Genomic DNA, 13351 nt, shown 5'->3' with positions numbered 1-13351 from the left:
CGCGCCACGTCGCTAGCGTAGCAATCCAATGCCGCGTGCCAAATGTTAATGGCGCCCTTTATGTCTGAGCGCTTCCTGACGCTCTCACGCCACACCGACACAATTACGCCGAATTCAAGAAAATAATTGTGGCACTGTAATCGCTTTTCCCCCCTAAGACTTGGATTTTAAAGTATAATTAAAGTTTAATCACAGGCGGCTACGAGGCATCGGTGGAGAGATGGCGAATCAAGTAGCAAGTGACTGACTGTATGCTACTACTCACTGTATAATTGAATAAAATAATTCACAAAAAAGACTGACTGACTAAGTAACCTGATATACTCTACTATCTACACAAATGAAAACAAAGATGCTATTGTAACAAGCTACGAACTAAAGTAACACCACGTCTAACTACAGCAACTATCTACAGAAATGCTGCAGCTAAATAACTAGTGTAGTTATTAAGAGTAATCTTATAATTTTAAGTGACAAACTACAGCATGGCTGGCCAACCAGTCGGAGACTAAGAACCAATTTTTTTTACTGTGTTACTGCAAAGAGCCACATCATACACGTGCACACATAATCATCCCTTACACACACACACACACACACACACACACACGCACACGCACACGCGCGCGCGCGCGGGTGTGTGCGCACACACGCACACCCCTCGCTCAGCCACATTTATTGTAAATGTCACACACCAACGTGAAAATGACAGAAATGGACTGCTACAGTACTCAGACCACAGGCCGGTCATTTTCAACAATGAATATTGTGTGCACTGTCTCATACACACAAACTCTCAGTTCAACCAAGTCCACAAACAAAAATATAACAATATTATTCTCTTACTATGCATGTTGCTTAGGCCTTGGTGCAGGGACTTCCGGCATTTCTTCTCTTGAGCAATTCCGGTCAAATCTGGCTAGTGCCCCTCGAAGCAGGGCACTGTCTGGCAGCGAGCCGCAGCGGTTTCTTACTACTTGGGTCAGCTTGCCACATTGGGAAAACTTTTTTGACCGAAGATCGACTTTTGAAGTGACCAACCTCCTGTGAACTTCCCGATCGCGCAAGTGCAAGCATACAAACGCGCAAACCCCCAATTATGCACACGTGCGCATAAGCCAACACGCACGCCAAGATGAGCAACAGCCGGAACGTCACAGAATATGAAGGATATGAAAACACACAGACACAGCGTTTTTTGTTCATTTTGAGACCAAATTGCACAAGAATTTAACCAAGAGGCGCAATGTCATCTCAAACAATCCTAGGATTACTGAAACAGCATTTGCTAAACATGCTGTCGCTAAGTTTGTCACCTTCGGCTGCCCGTAGCAGAAAGATGGCGGATAAACATAACTGCCCCATGTAACATTTGCGTTACTTCACCCACAATGACATTAAAAATTAAATTGGTGTGACAAAACATACTTTTTTTTCTGCATATTATTGATAGTAATAGTGTGTTAGTGTGTTTTTGAAATAATGAACACTGAAAAGTCAACACATTTTCACACACTTGCTTGAACAAACTAAATTACTGCAGTAACTAACGTATACAGTAACAAACTATAAACTCCCATACTAACCACAATAACATACTAACTGCAATGGCAAACCAATGTTATTAACTTCAGTAATTATCCAACCATAGCAACTAAGTACAGTAACAAACTACAGGAGCAGTGATAACTACTTTGCCAGTAAAGTAAATAGCTACTTCCTTCAAAATTCTCATGTTAAAAAGAGTAATTAATTGAAGTCAGTTGCTAGTTGAAGTAAATTACTTGTAGTTGTAATACATGTGGGATTGAAAGGAACTAAATTAAGCAAGTTGCTCATTGAAGTAGTGAAAGTAAGTCCATTGTTGACGGAAGTAAAATTAAATGAACCGTTTTGCGCACTGAAAGCTGATAAGCTGTCCACTTTAGTAACCGATGTCCCTGAAAGGGTTAAGGAGGCAACTACTTGAAGTGGTTAATCCACTTGAAAAACATTAGTTTCTAAGTGAGTGAGTAAGTAGGCCGTAGTTGTGTGAGCATGTGACTTGATTGCGAGTCCAAATGAGACTCGGCGACCACTCAGGTTTTCCTTTCACTCTCCTGATTATCTTTTGCGATGGCAGCTAGAATGTCTTTGCATTATTAAATGTCTCGTACATGCTAACGTCATCGTATTGGTCGGTCGGCTGCGTCGTCTTGGCAGTCGCCATCCAGGCCGGGCTCCTTCTTCCTCGCTCCGGCGGCTTTGCTCGCTAGGCCGAGGCAGACAAATTGAGAGGTGTCGGGTGTCAGCTGACGACGGGAGACAAGTGACAGAGGAATACACTCGGAATTCACGCTTGGCAAAGAGCAAACGGGTCAAAAGGTGAGACGCCATTTGTTCCACCAGGATTTGTCCACTTGGATTGGTTTGGAACTCAAGAGAAACCTGACAAACGACAATAGAAGAACATGTTCAAGCGAAAGGAAGGACATTCCAAATTGGTTTAAAATGTCCCTAAATTGAATTACATTAAATATCTTACATCACATTATAATAAATTATTCATACAATCAACACAATGACATTAAATGAAATTGGAATATATACAATTACATGGCGTGTGATTAAATGGAACGCATTTAAATTAGATTTGGATAACAAAATCATATTGTATGAAGTTAAACAAATAAATAAAATGAACACTAAACGTGTTCCGTTGAATTCTCACGACATTGCTTTCAATTAAAATAAAAAGAAATACATTCACATTCAATTTAAGATAATTCCCGTTATTTTAAATCTGATTAAAATATTTACAGTTGCTTTGAATCCAAAAAAACACAATTACATTCATCAAAACATTTACATCAAATTATGATAATTACAATCAGATGAAATTAAAAACCGTGACAATACAGCAATCAAAATAGTTCTATTTAAATATAACTAACTATAATACCCCTGTGGAAAAGCCCGTTATGTTTCAAAGTCAACACCATTTCAAATTAAATTCATTTTAATTCACCAAAAGGAAATTCAAATACAAACACTGCATTGGTAAAAATAAATAAATAAATAAATCAGGAAATCATGTTGAAAATAGGCGGCACGACTGGTTAGTATGTCCGCCTCACAGACGCCGAGGTGCAGGGTTCGATTCCGGCTCGGGCTTTCCTGTGTAGAGTTTGAATGTTCTCCCCCATGCCTGAGTGGGTTTTCTCTGGGTATTCCGGTTTCCTCCCGCATTGCCATGCGTGGCAAATTAATGGCACACTCTAAATTGTCCCTAGGTGTGATTGTGAGCGCGGATGGTTGTTCGTTTCTGTGTGCCCTGCGATTGGCTGGCAACCGGTTCAGGGTGCCCCCCGCCTACTACCCCGATGACAGCTGGGATAGGCTCCAGCGCATCCACGACCCAAGTGAAGATAAAGCGGTTCACATAATGGATTGATGAACACACAAGATAAAGTATGTGAAATGATAAATACAGTGAAATTAAGATATATACAACAAAATAAATAATACTTCTGATGAAAGGTAATGATAATGAAATGGTAATATTTAGATGGAATGAAAGAAAAGTCTTAAATATTAAAAATAAATTAAATTATGAAAAAAAAAAGTTTTTCGAGGCCACACAGGGACACAGAAGAGATCAAAAGCAACAAATAATACACTCGTATAAAACATAAAAGTACAAAAAAAAAAAACCTGAACTGTATCCAACTCAAAAACAATAATGAATCCAATAATACATCTCTAAATGTCTCTGGTGTAGCTGAACATGATACAATGAGGCTGAATATTTTTGGACCTGAAATGAACAGGCAGCGCAAACATTTTCCAAGGTATCCCTCATCGTATGTCCATTTCCTTTTCCTCATTTTCCTTTCATCTCTGCGTTTTACGGACAAGGTCAAGCGCCCGCTCGCTGTCTCGTCCTCCGGAGCTGATTAGCCTTTGGCCTTTTCGCGCCTTCAAAGTTCACACATCAACGTTTACGTTTTCCCAGGCTTAATTAATGGAGAGCGGGCTTTCGCACCTGCCACCTTCACCCTGCGCCTCGTAATCATTCATCCACCCGCTCAAAATCAGCTTAATTAACCAACAAGAGCTCGGTTAACAAGTGGAAAGAAGTGACATTCGTTCAAGTAGTTCATAAATTGGAGAGGGATCCCGGAGCCCATATTCTCACACCTGAATTCTTCATTCTCTCCAAAATATTTCTCACACAGCAGTTGACCAAGGATGAACTGGAAGCAAAAAAAAAAAAAAAAAACCCCAAATTCCTGGATCCCAATTTGTCACATCCAAATTTTCGCAAGCAAATGGGCGGCTCGGTCAAGCGCAAACCCGTGCCAAAGCCAGACTGTTGGCAAAAATTATTATTTTTGGGGGAAAGAATCCTTAACCCCAACTTCTGACACCAAGATTGCTTTCTCAAAAGTCAGTTTAGTGGTTTTTTTTTTTTTCCTGCTGCCCACACATGTAAATGAAGAATGCAACAGACCTCCGCCAAGGCCAAGCTGTTCAACAACTGTAAGCAACATTCCTCCATCCCAACTTTTTAACACGATGTATGAATTTGTTTTCAGGAGCAGGGGGTTGGTCTCCGCTGGCCTCCAAATCCTCTCAGTGGTTGGAAGTGGACCTCGGGGAGCGGACCACCATCACGGCGGTGTCCACGCAGGGACGCTACGGCAGCTCCGATTGGCTGACGTCCTATCTGCTCATGTTCAGCGACACCGGTCACAACTGGAAGCAACACCGGCTGGAGGACAGCATCGGGGTATGTGGACAAATTCTGGAGCCCAACTTCTCAAACTTTTTTCTCCCCCCCGCACAAAGTATAGGCACATGCATATAAAACGAGTTTCACCTCCGCTCGGTACAAATGTGAAAATAAAAAATCTAGAGCCCAACTTCACACACCATTTTTTTCCCTTCCTTTCTGTAATCTCACACGTTTTTGAGAGTTTGTGACTCAGTTGAGTGCATTTCTCGGCAATTTTTGGAAAATGGCATCGTTGTACAGAAAACACACCTGTATATCAACCCTTTCATGCACACTGTAACCCGATAACATGATAAACTGTTCACTGTAGAAACCGCTGTCCCTGAAAGGGCCAAAGTAAAAAGTCCCAGAGGTTCACCTGTACCCCAACTTCTCAAACCAAATGTCCTTATTTCTTTATTCCCACAGCCTGAGTAATTTTTGCTTTGATGCCACTCAGCAGAGCGCAGACCTCTGCCAAGGCCCAACTCTGAAAATTATTCATGACCCCCAACTTCTCGCAGCAAAATTCCGTCAGTTTTGATCTCCACCTGGTTCCTCAAAAAATGCTTCAGTATATATTTTTTGTCACACAATTCTGTTTGCATACGCACATACTTAACCCCTTCATGCACAAATAATAATGACCTGTAACCCGACAACCTGATAAGGTGTCCACTGTCGTAACCGCTATCCCTGAAACGGTTAAAAAAAACAAAAAAACACTCAAACTCCACCAAGACGAAAACTGTTAACAAATGCAAAAAAAAAACTGCGTCACCTGTAAAACAATGCTTTTGGCTCATTAGCCAACACGTGACTTCCAATATTGATGTGAGTGAACTTAGCCAACGGAGCTAACAAAACTAGCCGGATCAAAATGTAGTTAATTATACTAAACACATTGAGACAAAAAATGTACTTGAGGTAATCAATCGTAGTCATACTTGAGGCTATAAAACCCAGCGGCAATTACATCAGCCCGTCTTGCCGAGATCATCGCATTTCTCACGAGCATTTTGACTCCTGGTGAATAATGCATGCAGAGCAGAGGATGAACTGCTGCTGACGTGGAAAACTTGTTGCCATTTCTGAGCCACTCTGCGCAATTTAGCTGCCCACTAACATGCCCGAGCGGAGCGCAGCACGGTGAATCAAAATGCAGCAAGACAGCTCGACCAGATGGCGTTGATAAAAAGAAGGCGGCCCAGCTATTACGCCGGGGGTCACGAGATTGGGGGCTCGGTTGTTTTGTCGTCCAATATACAGTGAGAACATGTGCGGAAAAGCATCGGGACACCAAATGAAAGGAAATGGACAAATGTTTCGGGATGCCCTACAGAAGGTGAAAAAAAAATTGTGGGACACGTAGATGAAGAAAAGGTCAGGAAAATGTGAACAGAAGTATTGGAGACGCACACGGGAAGTAAAGCTCATGTGGGCAAAAGTATCGGGACACCTTCACGACATAACATAAAAAGTGACACCTGAAAAGAGACTCAAGGCCAAGCGCTTCTTGATGCATTCGTTGAAAATGCGTAGTGAACATTACCGAGCTCCTGACGCTGTTCGTCTTTGGTGGTCCTCAGTCTTTTTCAGGCAACATCAACGCGGACAGCGTGGTGCAGCACAAGCTGCAGCAAACGGCCGTCGCTCGCTTCCTGCGCCTGCTTCCCATGGGTTGGAACCCCGGCGGACGCATCGGACTGCGGCTGGAGGTCTACGGTTGCCCTTACAGTGAGTCGCCCGCCTCCGCCAACCCATCAGGCTTTCATGCGGGAAGATAAAAAAAACATCCCATCGCACCTCGTCTTTTTCCCCTTTGAATGGTGTTTTGTTTATCCTGGCGCTTTAACAGCGACAGACGCACATTCGGGCTTTCATTCTCACCTTGCTCGCTCTCTTACCGAGAAACATCACCAACTGCGCATTTCGAACGTCGACATAGTTTATTGAAGGCGAGCTGTAATGCAAACACATTAGACAAACTTTGTGTTTTAAACGTGGGTGAAATTCAGCTTCAAGTCGCAGTTGGCAATTTAAATTAGGGTTACAAATAAAAAGGGTTTGAGAAAAGGTTAAGGTATCAAATTATGGTTGGAGACACATTCAGGGTTTCAATAAAGGGGAAGTATTTCATATGAGGGTTTCAAACTGGGGCTTTAAGCCATTGTTAGGGTTTCAAACGGAGGTTGGGGTTTCAAATTAGGGTTTTGAAATCGGGTTCTGATTTCAAATAAAGGTTCGAGATTTGTACTTCGGTCTTCAAGCCAGGGCTAGGATTTCAAAGAAGGGTTTCAAAACAGGATCAGGGTTTCAAGCCAGGGCTAAGGTTTCAAAGTAGGGTTTCAAGACTGGGTCAGAGTTTCAAGTCATGGCTGAGATTTCAAAGCAGGGTTTTAAAGACACTATTAGGGTTTTAAGTTAGGGTCTCAATCCAGGGCTAAGGTTTCAAAGTATGGTTTCAAGACAGGATTGGGGTTTGAAATTATTGCTTCAAGCCAGGGCTAAAGTTTAAGAACAGGATCAGGTTTTAAGGTTTTGAGTCAGAGTTTCAGGCCAGGGTTAGGGATTCACTCACCGGTTAGGGCTTCAAATTGGGGTTTCAAACCAACATTTGAATTTCTAATTCGTGGTAGGGTTTCAAATTAGGGTTTGAACCACAGGTAGGATATAAATTTGAGAGTTTCCGCCCTGGGTTAAAATTTCAAGCAAAGGTTAGGGTTTCAAATGGGAGTTTTAAACAACAGTTAGGGGTTCAAAGTAAGGTTTCAAGAGAGGTTTGGGGTTGTTAATTAGGGTTTCAAGCTTGGACTATGATTTCAAATTAGGATTTCAAACCAGGACTAGAGTTTGAAAATTTAGAGTGTCAAGAGCGGATTAGGGTTCAAATGAAGGTTCCAAATCAGGTTTTGAGTTCCAAGCTTGGGTTTCTTGTCGCTGTTTTTCTTTTTCGGTTGATCAAATCGATGTGCGTGCTCTTTGAAAATAAAAAATTTCCTTCTTCTTTCACCATCTGTATCCTGCCTCGCACCGGTCAGCCTCCGATGTGATGTCGTTGGACGGCGAGGGCAGCGCGGTGACGTACTGGTGGAGCCACGACAAGGAGGACGACGAGCAGGAGCTGTCGCTCAAGTTCAAGAGTCTGAAGAACTGCGGGACGCTACTGCACGCCCGAGGGGCCTCGGCACTCGGACTCAGCGTGGAGCTCAATGGGGGAAGAGTCCTCATGGCAGTCACGGGACAACAACAACAAGACGGTAACAACCCGCTCTCCAGCAAAACCGACACAGTTCGTATCCTGCGTCTGTTGTGTTGGAATTGGTGAAAGTCATAAGATGGCGATAGGAGATCCTTTTACTCACTTGTGTGTGTGCGCCGCTTTCATATTTCATATTTTTGTCATTAGCTTGGCGCGCTCAAGTGAAACTTGAGAAGGCTTTTTCATATTCACTCCTCGTGTGGAATATTCACTCACAGGCAATCATCTTCTTTTTGTCTGCTTCTGGATGAAACGTCACATTTGCTCGGCTTATCTACTTCTGCTTTCTCTTTCATGTTTTTTGCACTCTTGTCCTTTTTTTTTTTCACATGATCGTTTTGCTTCGGTTTGGATTTTTGGAATAAACACTGTCTTCATGTGTCTTGTCTTTTTTTTTTTTTTTTTTTTTAAATCTCTATCGCAAAAAGTAAGAACATATTTGCATTTCAATACAAATAGACAAGACTTGGAAATATGTCCTCAACTTCAACTTCATAGACACCATAACAATACCACACTACTAATCACAACAACAACAACAACTCATCTGCAACAGCTACTACCACTATTACTACTACTAATTCCACTTCTACTAACGCAATACGACTTCTATGGCTACTTCTACAACTACTAATTCTACTTCTCCTACTCCAAATTCTACTAATATTCCCAGTACTACATTTACTACTTCTGCCACTATAACTAATGCTACTAGTACTAATAATGAACTACTGTCCTATACTTCTACCACTCATGCTAATACGACTACTATTACTACTATTTTTAATGCTGCTCCTACTAACTACTACTACTACTATTAATCATATTACAGGTTACACTTACTTACACTTCTGCAGCTATTATACTACAGGTGCTATTATTACTACTACTACTCCCACTTCTGGTACTGCTACCACCAACTCTTCTATCCAAATACTACTAATCTTACTCCAACTATTCCCACCAATACTTCTAATCTAATACTACTATACGTCCACTACTAAAGCTACTACTGATATTAATACTACTAATCATATAAATACCACGACACTCACACTACTAATATCGCTGCTAGTACTATTAAAACTCCTCCTCCCCCTCCTCCGTCTATTATTACTACAATCCTATTAATGGTATTTTTACTATACTACCACTACTGCTACGACTACTACTATTAATAATCCAGCAACAATAAATAGCCCTCCTAATGGTAGTAGGAAATACACAACTACACTACTGCTAACGCTACTACTACTGCTATTGCTAATACTTGTACGAGCACCACGACTGCTACCACTACAATACTACTAATAATACCACAAATGCTAGTGTTATGGGTTTATCGGTTGGATTAAGTATTAGTGGTATGAAGAGTAGTATACCTGTAAGTAGTACATTCGGTATTTGGAGCAATCCCAAAGCTATTTTTATTTTATTCTTTTACTTCTACAAAGATATTTCTACTACTACTACTATATGGTGGAATCTATTGAATTCCAACACAACAATTTTATCAAACCACAGGACCGCATGTTTGTAATATTTATTTTCTCATTTCATGGAATTGGTGTCACTCAAAAACGAGTCTTGTTATCTCGCTTCAGTAACAAAGTAAGATATTTATTCCCCGAATTGTAAATAAGTTGTTGACAAGAAGACAAACTCCCGCCTCCTCATTTTAGGATGAAGATGTTTTTGTCCATCATCTTCCTCCTCAGGCTCCCCTGACACCTCCGGATAGATTTTTAACGACTGCGTGGAGTTTTTTTTTCGGGAGCTTTTCCTTCCATCGCTCTCCCCGCAGAGCTGGACCACGGGGAACCTGGCCTCGCTAATTTGGAGCCGCCGACGCTCATCTAAGATTTATAACGTCTCACGTTTGGCATGAACGACGGAATATTTGGCTTTGCATCTCAACATTTTTCTTGTTGTGATGATGATGAAGATGAGATAAGGCAACCCTGCTTTGAACCTCCTGCTGGGAGACAACATTGTCTTCAGAATGCACAAAACTTCTCTCGCAACTTTTTTGATGTCTTGTCAAAAAGCGGTATTTGCATTTTGTCTTTTTTTTAGCACTTTAACCTCAGAGAACACAAATAATCGACATACAGTATTTCTTCATGGGGGCAGACACTATTCCAAAGCTAACACAAAGCGACGCAGGGCAAAGCTCCTATTCTTCTCAAACCATGTCAAACTCTTGTTGCTAGGCAGTATTGGCATTTGGCGGAGTACAATAATTTGTGCCTAACGGGCGACAAAGAAATTTGCTCCCGGCTCTCCTGCCTCACATAAGAGAGAGAAGGAACAAGGACAGCATGCAACTACCCAACCAATATGTACATTTTGCACTGGTCTGTATTAAATATAAAACAATATAAGGTCCAAATTTTGGATAAAAATCTGAATCGTAGAAAATTGGTGTTTTACAATCTAGGTTATTTACATAATATAATACTTTTTTGTTAACAAGACAAAAAAAATGTTGATAGAAGTTTTGGTTTTCTCCCCACTTACTTGAAAAAGTTCCTGTACATAAAGGACATTAAATTCCAAACAAATTGAAGGTGGAACACCCTCCGAAATGGACTGTGCATGATTTCTGAGGGTCACACTTTTTTTTTTTAGAACTTGGTGGGTCACTGCCATTCTGTCAAATGTTTGCCCCACTTACTTGAAACAATATTTGCTCTAAAATGACAATGAATTCCAAATGATATAAAGCTTGAACAGCCTCTGGAATGGACTGTGTATGATTTTTGAGCATCATACTCCATTTTTTGGGGGGGGGGGGTCAAATCTGGTGAGGCACTGGTCCTAATGTAAAATCACCTTGACACCATCTGTCTTTTTTGGCTCCTAGCGTGGACTTCCAGGCCCGATCATCGACGTCTGGTCTCGTTAGGCAGTCTCTTGGACGACCAACAGTGGCACGTGCTGGCCATGGAATGTCACGCCGCCCAGTGCAACCTTACCGTGGATCAGCACACGGAGACCGTCAACCTACCGCCGCATTTCCATCACTGGCGCATCCAGCAGGTCTTCCAAAAATGAGTTGCTACCTTTGTCTGTCCGTTGTGCTTCACGTTTTCCATCCTGGGGTCTTCCAGCTGAGCGTGGGGGGAATTCCCAACATCCCTGAGGAGAGATTCCAAGGCTGCCTTGAGAATTTGGTGTACAACCAGCATAACCTGATCGCGATGGTCAGACGAGGCGACCGCCGAGCTACCGTGACGGTCAGTCCTTGACGGCTTTCCTAATAAGGTCAAACGTCCAACGGACGGACAGTGATGACCTTCACGTTTGTGCTAATTGGCTTCACATTTAGCCGACAACATTTGAATAAACGATGGAGTTCCGTAAAAACTAGTACGTCTAATCTTAGTTAGATTGTTTTGCCTTTGTTGTGTCGATGGAGGTCATGGTAGTGCACTGCCCAATCATGCTAATTCACCACTGCTCTTAAGAACTGGTTTCCCTCTTCAAAGCTTTAAAAGAAAAAAAAAACAACAACAAAAACTTTTTCGTCCCTCATAAAGATCTTTCACAGCAGCTAGCTGTTTGTTTATTTGTTTATCTATATACTAAAAATGTATTTTTTCACTTATGCTAGTTTGGGGGTAGTTAGATTTTAGCTAGGTACTTAGTGATGAAGACTATTCGAAAGCCAAAATCCGTAATGCTAATTCTAATCTAAAGACTATTCATAGTGTCATGAAATGTTTGCATTTTGAATATTTTTTTTTTCTCACCATCTCAGTGTTCAACAAATGGCATCTTGCCGTCTGACTGCATTGATATATAAATTGTTTGTCCCCTATTGGCTTTTTATGACAAATGAGGCGTGAAGGAAAAGCAGTCTCTCAGTATAACGCCTCCATATTGGCCATGTGGACCTCCCGTGCATTTTAAAATTCACATTCACCGGGGAGCATTTCGACCAAAGAAGTTCACACAAAAAAATGATGAAAACTGGAAGGAAGAAAGTGGAGCTATTCGTATGCTTGGTTAATGCTCCAATGGAGGCGCTTCAAGTGATGATCTCTTGAAAGGACAAAGGCAATCTGTTTATGTGTGTGTGTGTGTGTGTGTGTGTGTGTGTGTGTGTGTGTGTGTGTGTGTGTGTGTTGGTGACTTTGCAGCGACGTGTTTTTTTCCCCCCTTTTTTTCCGTCGAGGTGACTTTCCAAGCCGCTCATGAACCTGAATTCACCCAATCTGCACCATAAACATTCTCGACATGTCATCTGTGCGACTGTAGGCAGTTTGAGGTGACAATGAAATACAACGACAAAAGAAACCAATCGCAATAACATGACTTCTAAAAGCCGAGTTAACTTACTTTGTTTGCGGTCCCAGAGGCAGAGGATAGACCACAAAAAGAAGTACCAAAGACAGCAAGTCTCTGAGAGGGGACAGACGGGAAAAAAAAAGACAATAAAAAGCAACAACTTTGTGATGTCTCAGTGAAATATGAATCTGGAAAGTGTTGTCATGATGCTGCAATTGCATCCCACCAATCTGTCTTTCATTTGACTTTGTTTCTCCCCCGTTTTGCTTTGCTAATGCTATTGGCTCCTCATGGTTATGCTAATGTTCCTAATGTCGCATTTAAGGAGACTCGCTGATGAGGACGACGGTGACCTGAAGTCGCACGGACACGCCCCTACACCCACCCCGCCCCCTCAGTGGATTAATATTCATGCTTTTGCTGTTCTGATTATTTTATGTCCCCCAGGGCAATGTCACCTTCACGTGCTCCCACCAGACGCTGGCCGTGGCTGCCACCTTCCCTGGGCCCCGAAGCTTCCTCCAGTTGCCCGGGGCCGGGGCACTGACCTTGGTGCCCACAGCGGGAGTGTCCGTAGGACTCAATTTCAGGACGTGGAACAGAGATGGACTCCTGTTCACCTTCCGGCTCCCTCGGCAGGGCGGCGTTGTCTGGGTGTTCCTGAGTGATGCTCGGCTCTGTCTGCGCATACAGAAAGCTGACAGAGTACTGCTGGACCTCCAGGCAGGTCAGTACAGAGCAAGAAGTACAGTACAGGGCGGCATGGCTGGGTGAGAGGTGGAAACGCCCGCCTTGCAGTTTTGAGGATCTGGGTTTCAGCTGGGCTGTGTGGCGATTGCATGTTGCACCCCCATATTTGCATGGGTTTTCTCCGGGTATTTTGGACACCTCCCACATTTCGCAAACTAACTTCTTAGGTTCGGGTTCAGGTCACGGCACAATAGTTAGCAATAGAACTCACAGTTCGGAATCGATGAGCGATATTTTCCCAATGTCACAAATGAAAAATACAGGGAATGACATCAAGTGACAGTATTTAA

General features: G+C 42.3%; 1 protein-coding gene across 2 annotated transcripts in view; it reads left to right on the top strand.

Moving 5' to 3' along the window:
* The window catches only part of LOC109529496 (contactin-associated protein-like 4), a 53289-nt gene that overhangs the window by 20887 nt on the left and 19051 nt on the right, over positions 1 to 13351 (top strand). For both annotated transcript variants that reach the window (XM_019892886.1, XM_019892885.1), the window contains exons 3-8: positions 4578 to 4771; positions 6346 to 6493; positions 7798 to 8016; positions 10885 to 11060; positions 11132 to 11257; positions 12759 to 13038. In XM_019892886.1, coding sequence (XP_019748445.1) covers positions 4578 to 4771; positions 6346 to 6493; positions 7798 to 8016; positions 10885 to 11060; positions 11132 to 11257; positions 12759 to 13038 — 1143 coding nt within the window. The remainder of the gene's footprint in view (positions 1 to 4577; positions 4772 to 6345; positions 6494 to 7797; positions 8017 to 10884; positions 11061 to 11131; positions 11258 to 12758; positions 13039 to 13351) is intronic.

The sequence above is a fragment of the Hippocampus comes genome, unplaced genomic scaffold (assembly GCF_001891065.2).
Source record: "Hippocampus comes isolate QL1 unplaced genomic scaffold, H_comes_QL1_v1.1 scaffold255, whole genome shotgun sequence".
Classification (NCBI taxonomy): domain Eukaryota; kingdom Metazoa; phylum Chordata; class Actinopteri; order Syngnathiformes; family Syngnathidae; genus Hippocampus; species Hippocampus comes.
The sequence above is the reverse complement of the archived record's forward strand: the minus strand, read 5'-3'. Positions and strand labels throughout refer to the sequence as shown.